Source organism: Gobio gobio (genome assembly GCF_949357685.1).
Source record: "Gobio gobio genome assembly, chromosome: 8".
In the NCBI taxonomy this organism is placed as follows: domain Eukaryota; kingdom Metazoa; phylum Chordata; class Actinopteri; order Cypriniformes; family Gobionidae; genus Gobio; species Gobio gobio.
Window position 1 is genome coordinate 54599233 of NC_137114.1, and position 26432 is coordinate 54625664.

General features: G+C 40.4%; 1 protein-coding gene across 5 annotated transcripts in view; it reads right to left on the minus strand.

Moving 5' to 3' along the window:
- The window catches only part of LOC307130036 (NLR family CARD domain-containing protein 3-like), a 61937-nt gene that overhangs the window by 21921 nt on the left and 13584 nt on the right, over positions 1–26432 (minus strand). For 4 of the 5 annotated variants that reach the window (XR_013816994.1, XR_013816995.1, XR_013816996.1 and 1 more), the window contains 2 exons: positions 14390–14563; positions 4189–4362 (listed from right to left, as the gene is read on the minus strand). Coding sequence is in view for 1 of the 5 variants with exons in the window: in XM_079822890.1 (XP_079679016.1) it covers positions 4189–4362; positions 14390–14563 (348 nt within the window). In the remaining 4 variants the exon portion in view is untranslated. Of the gene's footprint in view, positions 1–4188; positions 4363–14389; positions 14564–19560; positions 19698–26432 lie in introns of those variants that run through there. The other variant, XM_079822891.1, reaches the window with a different exon arrangement.

The following is a 26432-nucleotide window of genomic DNA, read 5'->3' on the forward strand; positions in this document are numbered from 1 at the left end:
GGAACTCCAGGATACAAGACCGGTGGGTCTATTCTAGTTACCATTTTTGGGGGTCAGGATAGGCTCCGTCCGGGTGGAAGCATTCTTCCACCTAAATTTTGGGGGTCGGCTGCGCCTCTGCCTTCGTCTTCAGGCAGGATATGCAGAGTCCGGAGAGAGTGTGTGTCCGTGAGTGTGTGTGTGTGTGTGAGAGAGAGAGAGAGAGAGAGAGAGTGTGAGTGTGTGTGTGTGTGTCCGTGAGTGCGTATGTGTGTGATTGTTTGTGTTTGTGTGTATGTGTGTGTGTGTGTGTGTGTGTGTGTGTGTGTGTGTGTGTGTGTGTGTGTGTGTGTGTGTTTATGTGTGTGTGTGTGTGTGTGTGTGCGTGTGTCATTTTCATGACTTTTAGGCAAATATTCATGACCTAACCTTCCATGAAACGTCTGTGTGTGTAAAATAAGAATAAAATCCATGTTCAAATGTCAAATCACAGCATATCTGAACTAATTAACGACAAGCTCTGTGGTTTAATACACAATAAACGCTGACACACCAGTGAGACGGTCAGATAAAACACTGACCCTAGCAATGGATGAACACACATCAATGGGAGGCAACAATGATAAATAAGTGAATAAAAGTGTCCAGTAACACTGACAGGAACTTCACAAGGTGGCAGTGCCAGAGACAAACTTTAGGAACACAAAACTGGGCAACTAAGAAGATTTTACAACAGCTTTGCCTCCTATTGACCATCATCTCACTGGAAAACCATCAGTCATTAACCATACCTGCAAACTCACAAGTGGTGAAAAAGGTGACATGTTTCCGAATTAAATACTTTAATCTGGGTCTGGGGCATTGCCCTACAGTAGAACGTTTTTGTGGTTTTAACATGTAAACGAAGCATTCTGGTACAAAGAAAAGACAACATTTGCTTTCAAATAATAAAAAACAACATTTACACTATAGCGCTGGGCACTGAAACAAATTTGATTTGAATTTCAAATTACAAATTTGATTTGATATTGATTAACATGGGTACAGTACATAGCAACTTGTATGTACTGTACAATGTGCATTTGTGGTGTAATTCTCCTCAGTGTTATATTAGCTTTTAGCTACATACTTAAATCTGCATATTTGTGATATTTACCCCAGGGAGTTATTTACTTTATAAAGGCTATTTTTAACCTTATTAAATGTATACATCATCTTTCATGTCAAATTCTACATTTGATCAATACATTCATTTATAATAATAAGACACTATAGGGCTGTTACCAATCAAATTAAATCATTTACACTGAAAAATTACAACTACAACGAAAAATGTTATGAGATTGTATGTTTTCTTATTTGTATATTCAATCAATGATATTTTAAACATGAAACTAAACCGCCAGTAGGTGGCAGCAACTGACCGTATTAATGAGTGAGTCATTGAGTCGTTCATTCAAACGATTCATTCAAACACTGAATCATTCAGTAACAAAACACCACGCTGAGTGTTGCTTTCCTTTGGAACCATTTCAGTCAGTGAAATAGAACAAAAAAGTAAACGTTTTCTGTTTCTAAAATATAAGTAACTTAATATTAACTTAGGCTAACTTACTTGTTTACTGAACCACAAAATTCAATGTAACATTTGCAATTGTGATGATATTCAGCATAACAGCTCCCTTAGTCGACTCGTGTTATTAACAATATCATAAGTTATAAATAACCCTTATCAATCGCTGTTTACATTGAAATGTAATCAAATCAGAATCATTCTCATGTTTATGGTTATTTTATTAAGTTTTAAGATAGGCCTACTTGTCCAGTCAGATTAATGTCGAGCCCTCACAGTCTATGGTCGAGCCCTGTGTTCATTCATGACACTTTTCTGCTGTAAAGCGGAGGTGATCAGTTCATGTGCCGTTTGTTTGAACTGAGACGCTACAGCAGGGTTGCCAGGTTTTCACAACAAAACCCGCCCAATCTCGTTTCAGGGGGGAATCTCCAGTAAAAATCGCATTTGGGGGGTTAAATATGTGTTTTTTGGGCATGGTTGACTACTAAAATTCGCATTCCCGGGGCTAAATATCATATAATTGGGGTCGCTTCAACCCGCGGACATGAAAAACAGACCGCGGCAACAGTGATGAAGTAGCCCAATTCCACGGCAAAACCGCGGACTTGGCGCTACAGTGATCTGTGAATGTCAGCCCAATTAGAGCACCAAAAAAGATTGCAACAGATCGAGAGACGTCTATGGTCTCACTCCAGTCAATGGGAAATTAGCCCATTTCCAATTATTATTGTGAAGTTAACAAATGCTTTCAACTTCACCCCCCCCCCCCCACCCTCAAAAAAAAAAAATCGAATCTACATGATTCACATAAATGACATATTTTGATTCAAAACAGCGAATTTCGCCGAAAAGCGACTAGTTTGCAGGTATGATTAACAAGATAACGGCCCTATTTGAGTTCCCCAAAAACAGCTGAGTTTATGTTTTAATTTCTGCAGTTTACACCGATACAAACTGCGACTGCCAGACGTTCCACAATGCCAGGATCAGAAATTAACTTTTCCATTACGGGGCTCCTTGCGATTGATTTTCAGGAGCATTTTATTCATTTATAAGTGCAGTTTTGAATGATTACCTGTGTTGTCGTTTGTCATAATACTTCAATGTAACCAACCACTTAAATCAATCAGAATACTATATAGACTGTTAACAATAACTAAAGCCATCTTTACACTGCAAAGGTGGAACAGAAGCTGCATCTGAAATAGCAGAAATGTTCATTTACAGACGGTTTAATGTTACTCAAATTATAAAATGAACATTTATGCTATTTCAGATGCAGCTTCTGTTCCACCTTTGCAGTGTAAAGATGGCTTTTAAAGACGTCATATTCTGACCACACAGATAAAACAATCTTACAACCATTTATTAATTATTTTAAAGGTGTCATGAACTGGATTTTTTATTTGTTTATATTGTTGTCTGAGGTCAACTTATGACGTTTTACATTCAGAAACATCATAATGAATAAGTAATAGGCTATTTTCTAATAGGCTCTCTGAAGAAACGCTCGGTTTTGATGGGCGTGCCGTACTGAAGACTTGTCAGTAAACGCCCACGGCTAGGATTGGATAAGATTTGCATATTTAATGAGCTTCAGCTCCTCTCAGTACATGTGGGGATTGTTTTGAAAGCGTCTGGAGAAACGCTCACAGGACTCGCAAAATATTTCAAACGATCTGTAACAATGCAAATCCAGTCTCGACCTGTATCTTGTTTACAATCGATTTCGTGGTGAAATGAAGCGAACAAACGCGCAATGTATTACGCACGTGAGCTGGAACCGGCATGTTTATTGCTCGGTAGTGCAACCTGTTTAGCTCCACGAGTTGGTGGGCGGGGCTTGAGGCGGTGCTTCTGCATCCTATTACATCAGTGATCGACATATTCAGAGATCTCTCGTTTTCTGAGCCTGGTGACAATAAAAGCTTTTCTTAGACCAACAAGGACGTTTTCAGCTCTGAAACTTACAGGATATTCTTATATGACGATTAACTTTTATATATCACTTTTAAAGGCTCAAAGGAAAGTTGATTTCTCAATTCATCACCCCTTTAATGCTTTTTATGCATTAGTGAAGCCTTCATATGATCTTAGCAGCACGATGAGTAAATTATATTAACTGGAATAAACTGAACAGAAAGGGAGCAGAGAATGTGACCAATCGTGAGGCCGTCCATAACTTGGGTCTAGCACGAGTGTAAGCGAACGTAAACATTTATTCTATTACATAAATATTTTGAAACACATTAATAAATTAAAACTATTAATAAAATAATTATGAAATATATATAAAATTAGTATATGCCAACACTTTTATATGACCTAATAAATAAATATAGACTGTAAGCATTGAAATAAATTATTGTGATTATTTTAAAGTATTATTTTGTTAATCTGTTATTTTAAATCTTCCAGAAAATAAGATTAAATATTTTTTTAAAGTGCAAAAACATAATACATGCATTAGAGGGTTAAGAATAAATTAAATTATAAAATTCACAGTGTGACGTGTAGGTGACGCTCATTTGCAATCACGCCACCGGCCTCGCACCGTTCTCTCACGGCTCTCGCCCGCTTTGCTCGTCACACACAGAGACTCAGTTTCATGTCAGAGTCACGTATGATCTTACCACAGTTTCTCCAGTTTACAGTGAGGATTCTCCAGTACAACAGAGAGCAGCTTCACTCCTGAGTCTACTAGATTATTCCCAGACAGATCCAGATCTCTCAGGTGTGAGGGGTTTGATCTCAGAGCTGAAGCCAGAGCAGCACAACCTTCATCTGTGACACCACAACCACTCAACCTGTAGAGAACAATGACACACATTAAGTCTATCTCCAAAGCTAAACATGACCACTTAAACAAAATGAATAAATAACATAATGCTGTCAATATGAAATATATATAAATACTCATTAGTTCATGTTGTTAAAATTAGGGATGCACCGAATCCAGATTTTTGGGGTTTGGCCGAATACCGAATCCACTGGTTAAGATTCGGCCAAATCCGAATCCAAATCTGAATACCGAATCCTACTCCCATCCTCAGTCCATTATCACAGTAAACACATTAAACACATATGTGTGTGTGTGTGTGTGTGTGTGTGTGTGTGTGTGTGTGTGTGTGTGTGTGTGCGGGCATGTGTGACTCTGTGTGTGTATGTGTGTGAGTATGTGACTGTGTGTGTGTGAGAGAGAATGTGTTTGTGAGTGTGTATGTGTGTGTGTATGTTTGGGTGTGTGTGTGTGTGAGAGTGTGTGTCCGTGAGTGCTTATGTGCGTGTTTGAGAACAATGACACACATTAAGTCTATCTCCAAAGCTAAACATGACCACTTAAACAAAATTAATAAATAACATAATGCTGTCAATATGAAATATATATAAATACTCATTAGATCACGTTGTTAAAATACATCAGATAGGATTAGAGGAGAGAATATACAGTTTGTACAGTATGAAAACATTATTTCTGTGGAAAGTCCCATAAAACATGGAAACCCAATGTGTGTGTGTGTGTCTGTGTGTCTGTGTGTGACTGTGTGTGTGTGTGTGTGTGTGTGTGTGTGTGTGTGTGTGTGTGTGACTATGTGTGTGTGACTGTGTGTGAGACTATGTGTGTGTGTGTGTGTGTGTGTGTGTGTGTGTCTGTTCCAATTCAAAGTTCACATCTAGCCAAGTACAGTTCAAATCCCCGGATGTGTCCTTGATCCGCCCCTTTTATCGAGGATGCATCGAGAGGAGACTTGTGGACTTAAGACAGACCGGTATCCCAGAATGCATCTCGCACCAATAAGCAAACGTCAATAGCGGATGAGAAACCCCTCGTAATTTAAAAATACTACTATTAATGTTTCACAAAATGTAGTTTTAAGACTTTTTCAGGCGAGAATGTACTTGTTTAAAGCTCAAATCTGTGGTTTATTTATAAAGAGAGCGCCTTTTTGAAAATTTGATCTGGTGTATTCAGAGTTGTGAGCTCCAGTGGATCAGCGGCGCTCAGCGGGCGCTCTCCCCGCCGAGAGCAGCCTTAACACGGCTAGTCCTTGTGACGCCTGCCGCTGGCTCTGATGTCTTCAGATATAATTCGTCTTCTAACGGCCGATCTTTGGTCTCATGAATCTATAATTTGTTCCCTGGCAAATCGTTTTGACTGAGGGCAAAATGAAGTTTCATAACTTTATATTTTTAGGCTATTAAACACATAAACTGACATTTAACAAAAATAGACTGGGTTGTGTTTTATGTCATAATTACTTTTATTACAGTGATAATCACACTTGTCTGAACCACATATTAATGTTTTTGTTTTTGTTTTTTAAACGAAAAGAAGCAGGGTTTTTAATATTTCGTTTTGTTATAAATATACATGCAATAACATTGCCTGCACTACATTTGTGTGGCTATAATATGTTTAATATTTTTTTTTTATGAAAATGAAAAGAGGCAGAGTGGTGTTTTATCTTATATTTGGTTTTATTGTAGCCTAAAATATACATATATACACTGAATAACACTATCAAGAACGCTGCTGTTCCATTAGCAGAGTACCGGACTATTGTCCTCCCGTCCTCGGGAGTTCGTTCTCCGGAGTTGAACTTGGCGAGCCTGAATTAACTCCACGGACGCAAGTCAGAAGTTCGCGAAGGCCTACTTGGTATAGAGAAACGTATATTTTAGGCTACAATAAAACGAAATATGTCATAAAACACCACTGCCTCTTTTAATTTTTTTTACAAAAAAATCTTAAACATATTAGCCACACAAATGTCGTTCAGGCAGCTACATTGATTATCTTATATATTTATAACAAAACGAAGTATAAAACACAACCCTGCCTCTTTTCATTTAGATTTAAAAAAAACAATAGGCCTATATTAAACATTAAATATGTGATTTAGGGTGACCAGATTTCTGAAATGGAAACCGGGGACATTTCCTATTTGAGGGGTCAAAATATCACTAAAATCTCATTTGTTATTATCTTTTAATTTAAAAAAATGGGACAATATATTTTTAAATGTTTTTGTTTGTTTATTTGTTGTTGTTGTTGTTGTGGGCTCTCTATATTATTATTAACATTAATAATTATTCTGATTTAGTTTGATTATTAGGATTTTTATGTGGTTTTAATACAATTCAACACACCCGCAAAAAAAAAAACAGTTAATAGTTGCCATTGTAAATAACAAGCAGTTCAAAACAATATTATAACATGACTTAACAAAAACACATTACAAATATAAAACATAAAAATGATAAATAAAACTATTTAACAATTATTTTAACATTTTATAATTGTATTTAATATTTTAATTTTCACAAGTTTATACTACTACGTATAAGTAATAATTTAAAAAAACCTTTTTTTTACTTCAAATGTTTTATTAGGCTTGTGCTTAAAAATAAATATTACTATCCTAAATTGGTCTTGTTTTGCATTTTAGGCTTATTTTAAGCAGAAATTATGTGTATTCTGGATGTGTTGCAAGTGACAAAACAATGCCGCACCCCGTGATGATGATGCCGCTCTGCTCTCGGTTACGTTAGTAGTAGAGGCTCGCGCACAACCAAGTTCAGCTTATCATGCGGGGGTGTTGGGGGGCATGGCATTACTGATCGTTGCGTCCGTTGGTCTGAGATGCATTCTGGGATCCCGATCTGTCTGAAGTCTCCTCTCGATGCATCCTCGATAAAAGGGGCGGATCAAGGACACATCCGGGGATTTGAACTGTACTTGGCTATGGCTAGATGTGAACTTTGAATTGGAACAGTACTTGGGCAGCGACTGATGACGTTTCACAAGTCCATGAGAACACAAGTACAGACAAGAACGCATATTGAGAAACGGCCCGTGACTTTGGCGATCTGAACCGCTGAATCGACTCACTGATTCATAACGCTCTGAACCGCTGAATCGACTCAATGATTCATAACGCTTCAAACCGCTGAATCGACTCACTGATTCAAAACGCTCTAAACCGCTGAATCGTCTCACTGACTCATAACGCTCTGAACCGCTGAATCGACTCACTGATTCATAACGCTTCAAACCGCTGAATCGACTCACTGATTCATAACGCTTCAAACCGCTGAATCGACTCACTGATTCATAACGCTTCAAACCGCTGAATCAACTCACTGATTCATAACGCTCTGAACTGCTGAATCGACTCACTGATTCATAACGCTCTGAACCGCTGAATCGACTCACTGATTCATAACGCTTCAAACCGCTGAATCGACTCACTGATTCATAACGCTCTGAACTGCTGAATCGACTCACTGATTCCTAACGCTCTGAACCGCTGAATCGACTCACTGATTCATAACGCTCTGAACCGCTGAATCGACTCACTGATTCATAACGCTCTGAACCGCTGAATCGACTCACTGATTCATAATGCTTTGAACCGCTGAATCGACTAACTGATTCATTACGTTCTGAACTGCTGAATCGACTCACTGATTCATAACGCTCTGAACCGACTCATTGATTTATAACGCTCTGAAGCTTCATGATGCTGTGTTGTGAAATCGGTCAGCACAGGGAAACTGCTTTGCTCTTTTGCTGTTATTTTTGTTGGCCAATGGGAGTTTGCGCTTCATCATGGTTTCACCGATATCTATGGTTTCTCCACGGGGTTTGCAGCTTTTCGATGACGTTCACGTCGGGTAATTACGTCACTTCAAAGCGTTCCCATGGCAACAGGGAATGAGAGTGACTGTGTGTGTGTGTGTGTGTGTGTGTGTGCGTGTGTGTGAGTGACTGTGTGTGTGTGTGTGTGTGTGTGTGTGACTGTTTGTGTGTGAGTGACTGTGTGTGTGTGAGAGAGTGACTGTGTGTGTGTGTGACTGTGTGTGTGTGTGTGTATGTGTGTGAGTGACTGTGTGTGTGTGTGTGTGTGTGACTGTGTGTGTGTGTGTGTGTGTGTGTGAGAGAGAGACTGTGTGAGTGACTGTGTGTGTGTGAGAGACTGTGTGTGTGACTGTGTGTGAGTGACTGTGTGTGAGTGTGAGTGTGTGTGTGTGAGAGTGACTGTGTGTGTGTGTGTGTGTGTGTGTGTGTGTGTGTGTGTGTGTGTGACTGTGTGTGTGTGTGTGTATGTATGTGAGTGACTGTGTGTGTGTGACTGTGTGTGTGTGTGTGTGTGTGTGTGAGAGTGACTGTGTGTGTGTGTGTGTGTGTGACTGTGTGTGTGTGTGTGTATGTATGTGAGTGACTGTGTGTGTGTGTGACTGTGTGTGTGTGTGTGTGTGTGTGTGTGTGTGAGAGACTGTGTGAGTGACTGTGTGAGAGTGACTGTGTGTGTGTGTGTGTGTGTGTGTGTGTGTGTGTGTGTGTGTGTGTGTGTGTGTGTGTGTGTGAGTGAGTGACTGTGTGTGAGTGTGAGTGACTGTGTGTGTGTGTGTGTGTGTGTGTGTGTGTGTGTGTGTGACTGTGTGTGTGTGTGAGTGACTGCGTGTGTGTGTGTGTGTGTGTGACTGTGTGTGTGTGTGTGTGTGTGTGTGTGTGTGTGTGTGTGTGTGACTGTGTGTGTGTGTGTGTGTGTGTGTGTGTGTGTGTGTGAGTGACTGTGTGTGAGTGACTGTGTGTGAGTGACTGTGTGTGTGTGTGTGTGTGTGTGTGTGTGTGTCTGTGTGTGAGTGACTGTGTGTGAGTGACTGTGTGTGTGTGTGTGTGTGTCTGTGTGTGAGTGACTGTGTGTGTGTGTGTGTGTGTGTGTGACTGTGTGTGTGTCTGACTGTGTGTGTGTGTGTGTGTGTGTGTGTGTGTGTGTGTGTGTGTGTGACTGTGTGTGTGTGACTGTGTGTGTGTGACTGTGTGTGAGTGACTGTGTGTGTGTGTGTGTGTGTGTGTGTGTGTGTGTGTGTGTGTGTGTGTGTGTGTGTGTGACTGTGTGTGAGTGACTGTGTGTGTGTGACTGTCTGTGTGTGACTGTGTGTGTGTGTGTGTGTGTGTGTGTGTGTGTGTGTGTGTGTGTGTGTGTGTGTGTGTGTGTGTGTGACTGTGTGTGAGTGTGTGTGACTGTGTGTGTGTGACTGTGTGTGAGTGACTGTGTGTGACCGTGTGTGTGCCTGCCTGTGTGCGTGTGACCGTGTGTGTGACCGTGTGTTTGATCGTGTGAGTGACTGTGTGTGTGTGTGTGTGTGTGTGTGTGTGTGTGTGTGTGACTGTGTGTGTGTGACTGTGTGTGTGTGTGTGTGTGTGTGTAAGTGACTGTGTGTGTGTGTGTGTGTGTGTGTGTGTGTAAGTGACTGTGTGTGTGTGTGTGTGTGTGTGTGTGTGTGTGTGTGTGTGTGTGTGTGTGATCGTGTGAGTGACTGTGTGTGTGTGTGTGTGTGTGTGTGTGTGTGTGTGTGACTGTGTGTGTGTGACTGTGTGTGTGTGACTGTGTGTGTGTGAGTGTGTGTGTGACTGTGACTGGCTGGCTGTGTGTGTGTGTGTGTGTGTGTGTGTGTGTGTGTGTGTGTGTGTGTGTGCGTGTGACCGTGTGTGTGACCGTGTGTTTGATCGTGTGAGTGACTGTGTGTGTGTGTGTGTGTGTGTGTGTGTGTGTGTGACTGTGTGTGTGTGTGTGACTGTGTGTGTGTGTGTGTGTGTGTGTGTGTAAGTGACTGTGTGTGTGTGTGTGTGTGTGTGTGTGTGATCGTGTGAGTGACTGTGTGTGTGTGTGTGTGTGTGTGTGTGTGTGACTGTGTGTGTGTGACTGTGTGTGTGTGTGTGTGTGTGTGTGTGTGTGTGTGTGTGTGACTGTGACTGGCTGGCTGTGTGTGTGTGTGTGTGTGTGTGTGTGTGTGTGTGTGTGTGTGGTGTGTGTGTGTGTGTGTGTGTCTGTGTGTGTGTGTGTGTGTGTGTGTGTGTGTGTGTGTGTGTGTGTGTGTGTGTGACTGTGTGTGTGTGTGTGTGTGTGTGTGTGTGTGTGTGTGTGTGTGTGTGTGTGTGTGTGTGTGTGTGTGTGTGAGATTTGTCTGTAATGTAATTAATGTCCAATAAATGCTGTATTAAAGCACTTAATGACATTTTTCTATTTTCCGTGAGCTAATCTAAAGTGAGAACTATTTATGGTTCATAAGTTGTTAAATCATCATCTAACTCTTTACATATGAGCTAATTAAACAATAACACTTTGTATGCTAATTAGGAAAGGTGTTTAATAGTCCAGTGGTTCACAAACTGTTTAAAGTGGAGTAAAAGGCATTTCCCCCTCTCTTCCACTCTCACCTTTTCCATTAAAGGACAATATTTGCCCCTAAATTGACTTTCCAGTGCATTTTTTATCTTTATATAGAGCTTGTGTGTGTTCATATTGTTGTTATTCCGCCAGTGTCCGTGGGTCTGGTGGACCCGCTGCATTTTTGGGTATTTAATTCAACACAATCAAACAATTTTATGCTAAAATATTCTACAGATGTTTCCTTCATCCCAATTACAAGCAGTATAAACAGCATATATGGTTAACATTTGCCCTTTACCCTTGTTAGAGCACATTTATGTATTAAAGTGCTACTCGTTTTTTGTTTGTTTTTTAATAAAATATCATAAAAAAGAAAATAAATTATTATCAAGATATCAGTGGAAAGAATTTAACAAATTTAAAAATGAAGCAACTATTTATTTATTTATTTGAACTTCATTAGAAATGTAACCCATTCAGGTCAAACACTCACACACTCACACACACACACACACACACACACACACACGTTTGTTTTTGTGAAATGTGAGGACATTCCATAGGCGTAATGGTTTTTATACCGTACAAACCGTATTTTCTATCCCCTTACACTGCCCCTGCCCCTAAACCTAACCCTCACAGGAGACTGTGCAGTTCACTTTCTGTGAAAAAAAAACCTTGTTCTGTATGATTTATAAGCATTTTGAAAAGTGAGGACATGGGGAACGTCCTCATATTTCACCCTCTTTTTGTAATACCTATGTCATACCCATGTCATTATACACATTTGTGTCCTGATATTTCACAAAAACATGCCCACACACACACACACACACACACACACACACACACACACACACACACACACACACACACACACACACACACACACACACACACACACACACACACACACACACACACACACACACACACACACACACACACACACACACACAGGCAGTTAATGGAGTCTAATGAGCCTCTCCAACTGTCATCATTTGAATTTTGTCAGTTAAGAGTTTGAACTGTCTTGGCTCATCTGAACATTGAAAGTCAGTGAAAGTCTATGGGATTTCTCCGGGTTTTGATCGGCATTTTTAGGAAAACCGTAAGTTGGATCAGTCTGAAAAGATATAGCAACTGACCTCAGAACAGTCTTTTAGCTTTCACTCTCTTACTTTAGTCCGATGCAATCTCCAGTCTTAGATCAGATGAAGTTGTTTAAATGAAGGAATTCTCCCAGAGTTGATCATACAGAAATAACAGGGGCTGATCATGAGAAACAAGTCACACTAGGGGTGGGCGATATCTCGATATTCAAAATATATCGAGATATTTTTTAAACACGATATGGATTTTGACATATCGTATATATCGATATATTGTTTATATTTAATTCTGATCCCGCCACTTTGCTTGTTTGCCTTCTCTGTGCTGTGCTCGCCCCCGCTCGCTCGCCCCCCCGCCTCCTTGCATTTGTTCCCCCTCCCCTCGCTTGTTGTCATGGCGGCGTCCGCAACCAGCTCGGAGGCTACAGAACTCGTCTTAAAAACAACTGGCTCCATTATATGGAGATACCTCGGTTAAGGCGTCGGACGAACAGCAGACAGATGTCTACTGCCATGAATGCCGACAGTTGGTTCTCAAACACTTGATCCAAGATACAGTTTACCTAGGCGGCATTACTTTGCGAGACAAGAACTCCCGCGACTGTACACTACGGAGAGAGAGCGGCTTGCTTGCTGGAGAAGGTTACTTGCTATGCCCTTGATTTGAGTTGTTTTATTTTTGAATGAGAATTCATTATTTGCATGCGTTTTAAAGCCTTGCGCGTAGGGCACCATGCGCTTTCCCGAGCGCGCGCACTAAAAGCCTGTCAAACAAGTGATTACTGGACTAAATTTTACTGCGCTAATACTGTCAAATACACACAAGGTTAACATAAACACAGTCGGTTATGTCTAAAGTGAAAGTAAAATCGGCGTGTGTTTGTATATTAGATGCGTGAAAGTCTTAAATTGACAGCAGGGAAGCCGAGTGAACACGCCTTAAAGGCACAGTTCACTCTAAAATGATGTCATTATTTACTCACTCTAATGTTGTTCCAAACCTGTATTAATTTCTTCTGTTGAACAGCTGATAGTAGCGATTGGCATCCATATTATTATTTCCTTCAATGGGGACCAGCAACTGTTTGGTTTCCAATATGCTTCAAAATATATGTTATGTCCAACAGAAGAAAGAACTTTATTCAGGTTTAAAACAACTTGAGCGTGAGTAATCAATGACAGAATTTTCATTTTTGAGTGAACTATTCCTTTAGTGGTTAATAAAATAACAAGACAAAGACAAAATCACTCACGGCTCTTGACTGAAAAACTAATACAGTAGCTTTAATGAGAATCAATGTATATTTTATAGGGAAGTCTATGTAGTGTTTTATTTTTACATTTATTAATCCAATTTCATACTAATATGCTGCTGTACAGCTCTGAGCTGCCATTGTAAATCTTTATAAATATATATTTATTTTATATTATACAGTACACTAGGAATGTGTACAAGGTTTTTTAAAAGTAAAGTTTTAAGTTTAAGTAAGGTTTTTCAAGTCTAGTAAGTAAAATAAAGAAAGAGTATTGCAATAAAAAAAATAGTATTTTTTCCTCCTTAAGCTCTTGCTGTTCGGCTAAGAATAGAATAGCAAAAATCTGATGCGACTAGCCATCAGAACCGAACCGAACCGAAAACCGTGGTAAAAAAAACGAGGTATGTATTGAACCGTGGACTAACTGTATTGTTGCATCCCTACTTTGTTCCTACATGAACTGCCTACCTCTTTGCACTTCAATAAAAAAAAAGACTTTGTGGTATTTGGCATATTTGTTTTTGCAGTAGTTTTTGGGGGTTATTTTTCCTGTAAAGATATCGAGATATATATCGTATATCGAGATATAGCAAAATATATCGAGATATATTTTTTGCTCCATATCGCCCAGCCCTAAGTCACACCATCAGGGTTTAAGTTTATAGCGTGCAGGGACTAGGCTATATTGGCAGAAATGGGAGATTAATAAACATGCAGAAACAATAAAAACATACAGCGAGCAGCTCTTCATTAAGATCTCATGACTGTACAGGCGATCGCATTGCTCAGATAATGTTGCACAATTAAAATAAAACATGACACACACATGTTGTGTAAATAATAATGTGTCTAAATAAACTGTTATAAAGATTGACGTTTATTGTAAAGCTCAAATAAGTTTAATTGCTTGTCAAAACTGCGTCTGTCCATTATTTTCTGAGGGATTTATATGACGCCGCCTCTGAGTGTAGATCCGATGCTGGATTGAGTTTACATTACACTGAGATCCGATCACAATGTGTCCTCGACTACCTCTGGACCAGGACACGCTAATCGGATAACATGTGGACAACATCTGGATATAGGTCACATGTTAATGCCAAGTGTAACTGCAGCCTTAGATTGCCAAAAACACAGAGGGAGAACTAGAACAAGCCATCTCTCCCAACCTTGCACCCTGAACACAGATTTGTTTTCTTTCATACGGGCTCATCTGCTTTCATGCACAATATCTACAAATTAATCCTTATTCACTCAGAGTCTTTATGATAGAGATGATCTTACCTCAGTGTCTCCAGTTTACAGTGAGGATTCTCCAGTACAGCAGAGAGCAGCTTCACTCCTGAGTCTCCTATATTATTTGCGTTCAGATACAGTTCTCTCAGGTGTGAGGGGTTTGATCTCAGAGCTGAAGCCAGAGCAGCAAAACCTTCATCTGTGATCCCACACCTCATCAACCTGTAGAGAACAATGACACACTCTTCACTCTCTCAGATCAGATCAACAGAGACTTCATTATTATAAAGCACAGATCACCATGTTTGATGTTAGTGAGATTTCCAGTGTTGTGTGTGTGTGTGTGTGTGTGTGTGTGTGTGAGAGAGAGAGAGAGAGAGAGAGAGAGAGAGAGAGGGAAAGCTTATATAAAAACTGATATAACAAATTATTACACATTATCACATTAATTATCACATTAAATAATATGTAAAGATGATCACAGAAAAGGATGAATTCATCTTGTTCTTCATGTGTTGAAGTCCTGACTGTGCTGAGATTAACCTGTAAATGAACGTTTTGAGCTGAGGACACACACACATCTGTCAAAGCGCATGACAGTGTCATGTTCCTGGTTCTCTCCTCTTTCTCCTTTCTCTTTTCTCCCTCTTCTGGTCACACTCATTATTACATTCTTTTACGCACACACATTCGCATTCATTTACTCAATTGTTCTCAGCTGTCTCTCATCACCTCATCCCTTACGTACTCACATTCTTGTTCATTATCTCTATCGCTCTCATCTGTTGCCCACTTTCTCTGATTGGATTCTATATTTCTTGTCCTTCCTTTCTCTTGTTCTTTGTCAGATTATTGCCAAATGTTACGTATCTGTTTTTCGATCTTGTCGTATTCCTGTCCGGTGCGTGTTGATTCCTGACTGATATGTTATCACCTCGTATCTGCTCTATTCAAAGTCTCCAGTTACGTGAGTGGTCTACGGTTTGGTGTTCCTTGCTCTCAACGGACCCAGCCTCTCTCTCTACCTCCGGGGATTTCCCATTTCCGTTCCTGACCGGGCAGTTCTGTTCCCTTACGATTGAAGGACTTTCTGTTCCCTTAGACTGAGACATACTTTTGTTGTAGTTAACGCCAGAGACTTTCTGTTGGAGTTATATGCCTTGTGGCCACCTGAGTTTTTTACCCAGAACTGAATTAAAACTTTGTCAAATCACCTTCTGCTTTTGGGTCCTCATCTCCTGTACGTGACAGACAGGGTGTGTTAAACGCTAATGTATTAGCTTGAAGCTTAACATCAAGATTTCTCATGGTTTGGGCGCTTGGATCATGTCCCTTTCCCGCAGCAGCTCACTCTGTTTCCACTGCACTATTTTAGATACATTTTGTCCAGAGAAATGTGTTATTGAGTGCTGTACTGCGACTGCTGAAAGTTTTCCCTTCACAGAGGGCAGACCCGACTAATCGATCATGAGAATCCCTGTCAATGATTTTCATTATGGATTTTATAGATTAGTTGTTGCTACTTATAACGTTCATCTGGGAACCCGTTTGTCTGTCCCTGGCCTTTACAGAAATATTACTCTTACAATTATTATTGATGATCAGAGCATGTGAGCAGAGAGCGTCATTTAACCCCAGCACACACACACACACACACACACACACACACACACACACACACACACACACACATGTAGTGTTTTCATCTTTTATGGGGACTTTCCATAGGCGTAATGGTTTTTATACCGTACATACCGTATATTCTATCCCCCTACACTGCCCCTGCCCCTAAACCTAACCCTCACAGGAGACATTCTGCAATTTTACATTTTCAAAAAACATCACTTAGTCTGATTTATAAGATGTTTTCCTCATGGGGACCTAAAAATGTCCCCACAAGGATGAGGATTTCGGATATTGCTATCTTTGTGGGGACATTTTGTCCCCATAACGTGATGATTACCAGTCCACACACACACACACACACACACACACACACACACACACACACACACACACACACACACACACACACACACACACACACACACACACACACACACACACACACACACCATATTACAGCAAGAGTAGAGCCCCACACACACACACACACACACCATATTACAGCACAGTAGAGCTACACACACACACACACACACACACCATATTACAGCACAGTAGAGCCACACACACACACACACACCATATTACAGCACAGTAGAGCCACACACACACACACACACACAATATTACAGCACAGTAGAGCCACACACACACACCATATTACAGCACAGTAGAGCCACACACACACACACGTAAGTGAGATTTACAGTGTTATTGTGTGTGTGTGTGTGTGTGTGTGTGTGTGTGTGTGTGTGTGTGTGTGTGTGTGTGTGTGTGTGTGAGTGTGAGAGAGAGAGAGAGAGAGAGAGAGAGAGAGAGAGAGAGAGAGAGCTTATATAAAAACTGATATAACAAATTATTTATCACATTAAATAATATGTAAAGATGATCACAGAAACGAAATGGATGTGATGGTCATTAGATTCAAGATTCAAGATTCAAGAGTTTTATTTGTCACATACACAGTTATATACACAATATACAACTGGCAGTGAAATGTAAACAGGTCCGCTCCATGGACAGTGCAAATAACAGTTACAAGAAATTAAAATAGAAATAGAATAAAATTAGAATAAAAAGTATTAACATAAGTAGAATTATAAATAAATCAAGTAAAAGATAAAAATAGGAAATAAGATAAAAATAAAAATATAAAAATTAAAATATAAAAAATATAAAAAAATAAGTGGATATGATAAGTGAGATAAACTGTAGACTTAGAAATAAGTGGTTAACATAAATATATATATATGTATATATAAAGAAGTATAATGTGCAAGGTTTATTACAGGTTGTTACGCAGTAACAATAGGAAAGTAAAGTGCAGTGCAATGGCAGTATGTGGATGTTAATGTTTAAACTGGATGTTTATGTGTGTGCGGGGGTGAAGTGAAGTCACGTTACTGAGTTCAGGAGTCTGATGGCCTGGGGGAAGAAGCTCCTCCTGAGTCTTTCAGTCTTTGCCATCAGGCTACGGAAGCGCTTACCAGATGGCAGCAGGGTGAAGTGAGAGTTTGCAGGGTGATTAATGTCTCTGATGATTTTAGTCGCTCTACCTCTGCAGTGTTTGGTGTAAATGTCCTGCAGAGACGGGAGAGCTGAGCCTGAGATGCGCTCGGATAAGCGCACCACTCTTTGCAGGGCTTTGCAGTCGTGACTGGTGCTGTTCCCGTACCACGCTGTGATGCACTGAGTCAGGACACTTTCTATCGCCCCTCGATAGAAAGTTTTCAGGATGGCTGGTGAAACCCTGAATTTCCTCAGCTGGCGCAGGTGGTACAGTCTTTGCCTGGCTTTTTTCACCTGTGTCTGGATGTGTGTAGTCCAGGTCAGATCCTCGGAGATGTTCACACCCAGGTATTTGAAGCTGCTCACTCTCTCTACCGGTGTCCCGCTGATCATGAGAGGGGAGTATGACCGATGCTGTCTCTTCCTGAAGTCCACAATCAGTTCTTTGGTCTTGTTAACATTCAGAGAGAGACAGTTGTCCTGGCACCATGATGTCAGTTGCTCCACTTCGTCCAAGTATGCCGTCTCATTGTTGTTGGAGATGAGACCCAGGACAACAGTATCATCAGCAAACTTGATGATCGAGGTGGAGCTGTGTGTGGACAAACAGTCATGGGTGTAGAGAGAGTAGAGCAGGGGACTCAGCACACAGCCCTGTGGAGCTCCAACACTCAGGGTGATGGAGGTGGAGGTGAACTGGCCTACTCTCACCGCCTGGGGTCTGCCAGTGAGGAAATCTTCAATCCAGAGGCAGAGAGAAGAATTCAGGCCTAGATCCAGGAGTTTGTGTGTTAGCTTAATGGGAACTATGGTGTTAAAGGCTGAGCTATAGTCAATAAATAGCAGCCTGACATAGTTCCCACTTTTGCTGTCGATGTGAGTGAGGCAGGAGTGAAGGACGTGAGAGATGGCATCTTCAGTCGATCTATTGGGACGATAGGCAAACTGAAGAGGGTCCAAAGTGTCAGGAATGGAGGAGCAAATGTTGTTTTTAATGAGTCTCTCAAAGACCTTCATGACTAAAGATGTGAGAGCCACTGGACGATAGTCATTTAGGCAAGAGGGTTTACTGATCTTAGGTACAGGGATGATGGAGGATCGTTTGAAGGAGGTGGGGACAACAGATGTAGCAAGGGACTCGTTAAATATGGATGTAAAGAGCCCTGCGAGCTGATCAGCACAGGACCGCAGAACACGACCTGAAATACCATCCGGCCCAGCAGCTTTCCTGACATCCACACGTTTGAGTGCCCTCCGAACCTCGTCCTCCGAGACAGAGATCACGTGACTGTTGCTGCTCTGAGGGACTCTCTCTGACGCGTCACTCGCCGGAGTCGCGCTGCCGCGATTACCATCAAAGCGAGCGTAGAAAGAGTTTAACTCGTTCACCAGCAACGGATCAGCTCTCACCTCTGCAGACGATTTAGTTCCAAAAGCACAGATAGTCCTCAGTCCCTGCCACATCCGCCGGGAGTCGTTGAGTTGGAAATGAGATTCCACTCGGTCTTTATAGCGGAGTTTTGCGGCTTTAACGGCGCGCCGGAGGGCGTAACATGAAGCTTTGTACTCCCTCATATCCCCCGTTAGGAGACCGGCATTGTACGCGATAGTGCGCATGTTAACTGCAGTGCGGATTGAACTGTCCACCCACGGTTTCTGATTAGGGAAGGACGTTATAGTTATTGTTTGTGTGGCTTGCTCTGTCAGTGTGTTAATAAAGCAGAGCGCCACTTCTGTGAACTCGCTGACGTCTTCAGAACTCGCGCGGAACATGTCCCAGTCGACGTCATCAAGAGCTGCCTGTAGCGTGATCTCTGAATGGGATGACCAGCATTTGACTTCCCTCCTCACCGGGGGCTCTTGAACGAGCCTTTGTTTATATTCCGGTGTGAGGAAAATGGCGGCATGGTCCGATTTGCCAAAAGCTGGCTGTGAACGAGCTTTGTAGGCGTTCTTAAATGGAGAGTAGCAATGATCCAGTGTGTTTGCTCCTCGTGTGGGACAGGAGACATGCTGGTGAAAGTTTGGCAATACTTTCTTTAGGTTAGCTTTGTTAAAATCACCCGCGACGATGAAAGCAGCGTCGGGGTGTTTGTTTATGAAGCCGCTGGTCACATCATGAAGGGCAGATAAAGCCAGCCCCGTGTCTGCTTGTGGTGGAATATAAACGGCAGTGGAGATGAATTCATCTTGTTCTTCATGTGTTGAAGTCCTGACTGTGCTGAGATTGAGTGTGTTTAAAGTAAAGAGTGTTAAATGTTGATCGTATCACTTTACTGAGGAGCAGCTCATGTGTTCAATCATTTACAGATCAATCACTCAATCACCTCAACTCAAGAAAGAGAGACTGAACACTTGAACACAGAAAAATATTATTTCTTATGTGGCGTTCACACTGGACGCGATTTGCGCGAAGGTGGACGCTTGAACATTGAGTTTACTTGCTTCATTCGTGCGAATTGCGCGTGAAATACGCGTGTGACAACTACACAACAGACGCAAATTCGCGTCATGGGAGGGGCTTCTGCCCTATATGAGCCTATATGAGCTTTTTTGTAAAAAATACTACTATTAATGTGTGACAAAACGTAAATTAAAGACTTTTTCAGGCGATAATATAGTTGTTTAATCCTCAAATCTGTGGTTAATTTATAAAAAGAGTGCCTATTTGAGCATTTTATCTGACGTTTCGGAGTTGTGAGATCCAGGCGATCAGTGACACTCCATGCTTGTTTACCCGGCGAGACCCGCCTTTCCTCGGCTAGTCCTTCTCACATCTACCGCTGGCTCTGGCTCTTTTTTCTGCTCCAGTCTCGTTGTGAAATTGCTGACATAGATTTTGTTAAGAGGGCTGTGGAAGGCTGAAAAGCGGCGTAGACTCGTTCGGCGCCGTGTCTGGGTCCATCAGATCCTCCAGAAGTGCACCCAGCTCGATGAGTTTCATCAACTCCTCCAGGAGCTGCGGCTGAAAGACGGCCGCTTGTAAATGCGTCACTACTAGAGCAAGCTCGTGATTGGTTAACGCGGCGCGAAATATTCGCCAAAGTTCAGATTTTTCAACTTGAGCGTTTCGCGCAATTCGTGCGTTCAAAACCCTCAATTCGCGTCATTCGCGCTGCCTCAATCGCGCGAATCGCGCCGCAGGATGTCATTTCGTGTCTCTGCATTGACTTAACATGTAAATCACTCGCGCGAATCGCGTCCGTTGTGAACGCACCTTTACACTTCATTTAAACAGATGTGATATTACAATTAATGAATGGTAATCATCTATGGACATTTATATTCAATATGCAGACAATCTCAGGACACTTTCATGCTAAATGGAAATACTCGAGTGAATTAGTGACATTCTCAAAGATAGATTCTCAAATAGCTTACCTGATCTGTCTCAGCTGCTCAGTGAACCCAAACAAACAGATGAACTAGAGGAAATGGCTAGCAGTATGAGCACCATTTTCTCTAGCACATTAGAAATTGTTGCACCAATTAGATTAAAAAAGGTTAGAGAGAAACCTAAAGCACCATGGTACAACAGTGCTACACATGTTATCAAGAGAGAAACTCGTAACTTAGAGCGTAAATGGAAACAAACTAATTTAGAGGTCTTTAGAATCGCGTGGAAAGATAGTATGTCACGTTATAAAAAGGCCCTAAAAGCAGCCAGGGCTGAGCATCTCCGCAAACTAATAGAAAATAATCAAAATAACCCAAGGTTTTTAATTAACACCGTGGCTAGACTAACAAATATACAAGCATCGCCTGAGCAAAATATTCCGTTACAGTTTAGTAGTAATGATTTTATGAATTTCTTCACTGAGAAAATAGAAAGCATCAGAAACAAAATTGTAAATGTACAATCTTTAATGATGTCGTATGATTCAACCGCAACTATCGCCCCTCAAGAACTACTACACCGCTTTACAACTATAGGACAGGAAGAGCTAAATAAACTTATCATTGCATCTAAACCAACAACATGTTTATTAGATCCAATACCCACTAAACTACTGAAAGAGTTGTTACCTGTAGTGGAAGAGCCTCTTCTCAATATTATTAACTCGTCTTTATCTTTAGGTCATGTTCCAAGAATATTCAAGTTGGCAGTCATAAAACCTCTCATTAAGAAGCCACAATTAGATCATAATAACCTAGCAAATTACAGACCAATTTCAAATCTTCCATTTATGTCTAAAATACTAGAAAAAGTTGTGTCCGCTCAATTGTGCTCTTTCTTGCAAGAAAATGATATCTATGAAAAATTTCAATCAGGATTCAGGCCGCATCATAGCACAGAAACTGCACTCGTTAAAATCACAAATGATTTACTTCTAACTTCTGACCAAGGCTGTATCTCAATACTAGTTCTACTCGATCTTAGTACTGCGTTCGATACTATAGATCATAAACTGCTCATAGATCAACTTCAAAATTATACTGGTGTTCAGGGACAGGCATTAAACTGGTTTAGATCGTACTTATCAGACCGCTACCATTTTGTCTGTCTAAATGGGGAAAAATCAAAGATGACGTCAGTAGACTATGGGGTGCCGCAAGGATCCGTGTTAGGCCCTCTGCTATTCTCAATATATATGCTGCCACTTGGTAATATTATAAGAAAACATGGAATTAATTTCCACTGTTATGCTGATAACACTCAATTATATATTTCATCACGACCGGATGAAAACGCTAAATTATCTAAACTGACACAGCGTGTGTTGAAGATATTAAATACTGGATGACGTGTAATTTTCTGCTATTAAATTCAGATAAAACGGAGGTATTACTTATTGGTCCAAAAAACTGCCCACAAAACCTCTCACAATACAATTTTACCTTGGAAGGATGTCCTGTCACTTTATCCACTACAGTAAAAGACCTGGGTGTTATATTAGACCGCAACCTGACATTCGAAAATCATATTTCATATGTTACAAGAACGGCATTTTTCCACCTTAGAAACATTGCTTAGCTACGTAACATGCTATCTATTTCCGATGCAGAAAAGTTAGTTCATGCATTCATGACCTCAAGATTAGATTACTGTAATGCTTTATTAGCTGGTTGTCCTGCATCCTCAATAAACAAACTACAGTTAGTCCAAAACTCAGCTGCTAGAGTTCTTACTAGGTCAAGAAAATATGACCATATAACACCAATTTTATCATCTCTACACTGGTTACCTATTAAGTTCCGTATCAATTACAAAGTATTGCTACTGACCTATAAAGCCCTAAATGGTTTAGCTCCAGTGTATCTAACGGATCTCCTATCGCCCTACAATCCATCACGCTCTTTAAGATCACTAAACTCTAGGCTTCTGGTCATTCCTAGGATATCTAAGTCCACTAAAGGAGGGAGGGCTTTTTCACATTTAGCTCCTAAACTCTGGAATAGTCTTCCTGATATTGTTCGAGGTTCAGACTCGCTGTCCCAGTTTAAAACTAGATTTAAGACGCATCTCTTTAGCCAAGCATTCACATTATAATTACCTTTTATACTACAGTTAAATCGGATCAAAAGCATTAATATAATATTCTGAACAGCAGCTACGCTAATCATTTCCCATCTGCTTTTCTGTTGTTATCTCGGGACACTAGTCCCGAGGTAAATAGTTCGTCAGCTCCAGTTTGTATCCAGCCTCTCATGGAGACTTCGGATGCCCCAACACCTGTGATGAGACGACTCCACGTCTGTGATGAGACGACTCCACGCCTGTGAAGAGACGACTCAACGCCAGTGTTGTTATGGCCTAAATTAATACACGATTGAATAACTTTTTCGAACATTATTCTTTAACATTGTCTTCCTAACATTTTTACTGTACATCTATGAAATGCACTTTCTGTACAGCTGCTTTGAAACAATGTGCATTGTGAAAAGCGCTATACAAATAAATTTGAATTGAATTAAATTGAATTGAACATTCACAGATGAAGATATAACCTGTAAATGAACATTTTGAGCTGAGGACGCACACACATCTGTCAAAGCGCATAACAGGGTGTGTTAAACGCTAATGCATTAGCTTGAAGGTTAACATTCAATTCAATTCAATTCAAATTTATTTGTATAGCGCTTTTCACAATACACATTGTTTCAAAGCAGCTTCACAGAAAGTGCATTTCATAAATGTACATTAAAAAATGTTAGAAAAGAGAATGTTAAAGAAAAAATGTTAGGATAAGTTAATCAATCATGTATTATTTTAGGCCATAACAACGCTGGCGTTGAGTCGTCTCTTCACAGGCGTCGAGTCGTCTCATCACAGGTGTCGGGGCATCTGAAGTCTCCATCAGAGGCTGGATACAAACTGGAGCTGACGAACTAGTTACCTCGGGACTAGTGTCCCGAGATAACAACAGAAAAGCAGATGGGAAATAATTAGCATAGCTGCTGTTCAGAATATTAATGCTGTTGGTGCGATTTAACTGTAGTATAAAACTTAATTATAATGTGAATGCTTGGCTAAAGAGATGCGTCTTTAATCTAGTTTTAAACTGGGACAGCGTGTCTGAACCTCGAACAATATCCGGAAGACTATTCCAGAGTTTAGGAGCTAAATGTGAAAAAGCCCTCCCTCCTTTAGTGGACTTAGATATCCTAGGAATGACCAGAAGCCTCGAGTTTAGTGATCTTAAAGAGCGCGATGGATTGTAGGGCGATAAAAGATCAGTTAAATACACTGGAGCTAACCCATTTAGGGCTTTATAGGTCAGTAGCAATACTTTGTAATTGATGCGGAACTTAATAGGTAACCAGTGTAGGGATGATAAAATTGGTGTTATATGATCATATTTTCTTGACCTAGTAAGCACTCTAGCAGCTGCGTTTTGGACTAACTGCAGTTTGTTTATCGATGATGCAGGACAACCAGCTAATAAAGCATTACAGTAATCTAATCTCGAGGTCATGAATGCATGAACTAACTTTTCTGCATCAGAAATAGATAGCATGTTACGTAGCTTGGCAATGTTTCTAAGGTGGAAAAATGCCGTTTTTGTAACATATGAAATATGACTTTCGAAAGATAAGTTGCGGTCTAATATAACACCCAGGTCTCTTACTGTAGTGGATAAAGCGACAGGACATCCTTCCAAGTTAAAGTTGTATTGTGAGAGGTTTTGTGGGCAATTTTTTGGACCAATAAGTAATACCTCCGTTTTATTTGAATTTAATAGCAGAAAATTACACGTCATCCAGTGTTTAATATCATCAACACACGCTGTCAGTTTAGATAATTTAGCGTTTTCATCTGGTCGTGATGAAATATATAATTGAGTGTCATCAGCATAACAGTGGAAATTAATTCCATGTTTTCTTATAATATTACCAAGTGGCAGCATATATATTGAGAATAGCAGAGGGCCTAGCACGGATCCTTGCGGCACCCCATAGTCTACTGATGTCATCTTTGATTTTTCCCCATTTAGACAGACAAAATGGTAGCGGTCTGATAAATACGATCTAAACCAGTTTAATGCCTGTCCCTGAACACCAGTGTAATTTTGAAGTCGATCTAATAGTATTTTATGATCTATAGTATCGAACGCAGCACTAAGATCAAGTAGAACTAGTATTGAGATACAGCCTTGGTCAGAAGCTAGAAGTAAATCATTTGTGATTTTAACGAGTGCAGTTTCTGTGCTATGATGCTGCCTGAATCCTGATTGAAATTTTTCATAGATATAATTTTCTTGCAAGAAAGAGCACAATTGAGCGGACACAACTTTTTCTAGTATTTTAGACATGAATGGAAGATTTGATATTGGTCTGTAATTTGCTAGGTTATTATGATCTAATTGTGGCTTCTTAATGAGAGGCTTTATGACTGCCAACTTGAATATTCTTGGAACATGACCTAAAGATAAAGACGAGTTAATAATATTGAGAAGAGGCTCTTCCACTACAGGTAACAACTCTTTCAGTAGTTTAGTGGGTATTGGATCTAATAAACATGTTGTTGGTTTAGATGCAATGATAAGTTTATTTAGCTCTTCCTGTCCTATGGTTGTAAAGCGGTGTAGTAGTTCTTGAGGGGCGATAATTGCGGTTGAATCATAAGACATCATTAATGATTGTACATTTACAATTTTGTTTCTGATGCTTTCTATTTTGTCAGCGAAGAAGTTCATAAAATCATTACTACTAAACTGTAACGGAATATTTTGTTCAGGCGATGCTTGTTTATTTGTTAGTCTAGCCACAGTGTTAAATAAAAACCTTGGGTTATTTTGGTTATTTTCTATTAGTTTGCGGAGATGCTCAGCCCTGGCTGCTTTTAGGGCCTTTTTATAACGTGACATACTTTCTTTCCATGCGATTCTAAAGACCTCTAAATTAGTATGTTTCCATTTACGCTCTAAGTTACGAGTTTCTCTCTTGATAACATGTGTAGCACTGTTGTACCATGGTGCTTTAGTTTTCTCTCTAACCTTTTTTAATCTAATTGGTGCTACAATTTCTAATGTACTAGAGAAAATGGTGCTCATACTGCTAGTCATTTCCTCTAGTTCATCTGTTTGTTTGGGTTCACTTAGCAGCTGAGCCAGATCAGGTAAGGTATTTGAGAATCTATCTATAGTGGTTGGAAGGATTGTTCTGCCTGGTCGATAACGTGGCGCAACATGACAGATTTCAGCAGTACGCAGTATGCAAGTTACCATGTAATGGTCAGTGACATCATCACTTTGTGGTATAATATCTATATCGGTTGGGTTGGTTCCATGTGATATAATTAAATCTAGTGTGTGATTAAGACGATGAGTGGGACCAGTGACGTTTTGCTTGACCCCAAAGGAATTTAATAGATCTGTAAACGCAGCCCCTAACGCGTCATTTGTGTTATCTACGTGTATGTTAAAATCTCCGACAATTAATGCTTTATCGACGTTGACCAATAGATCTGAGAGAAAGTCTGCAAACTCTTTTAGGAAAGCAGCATAGGGCCCTG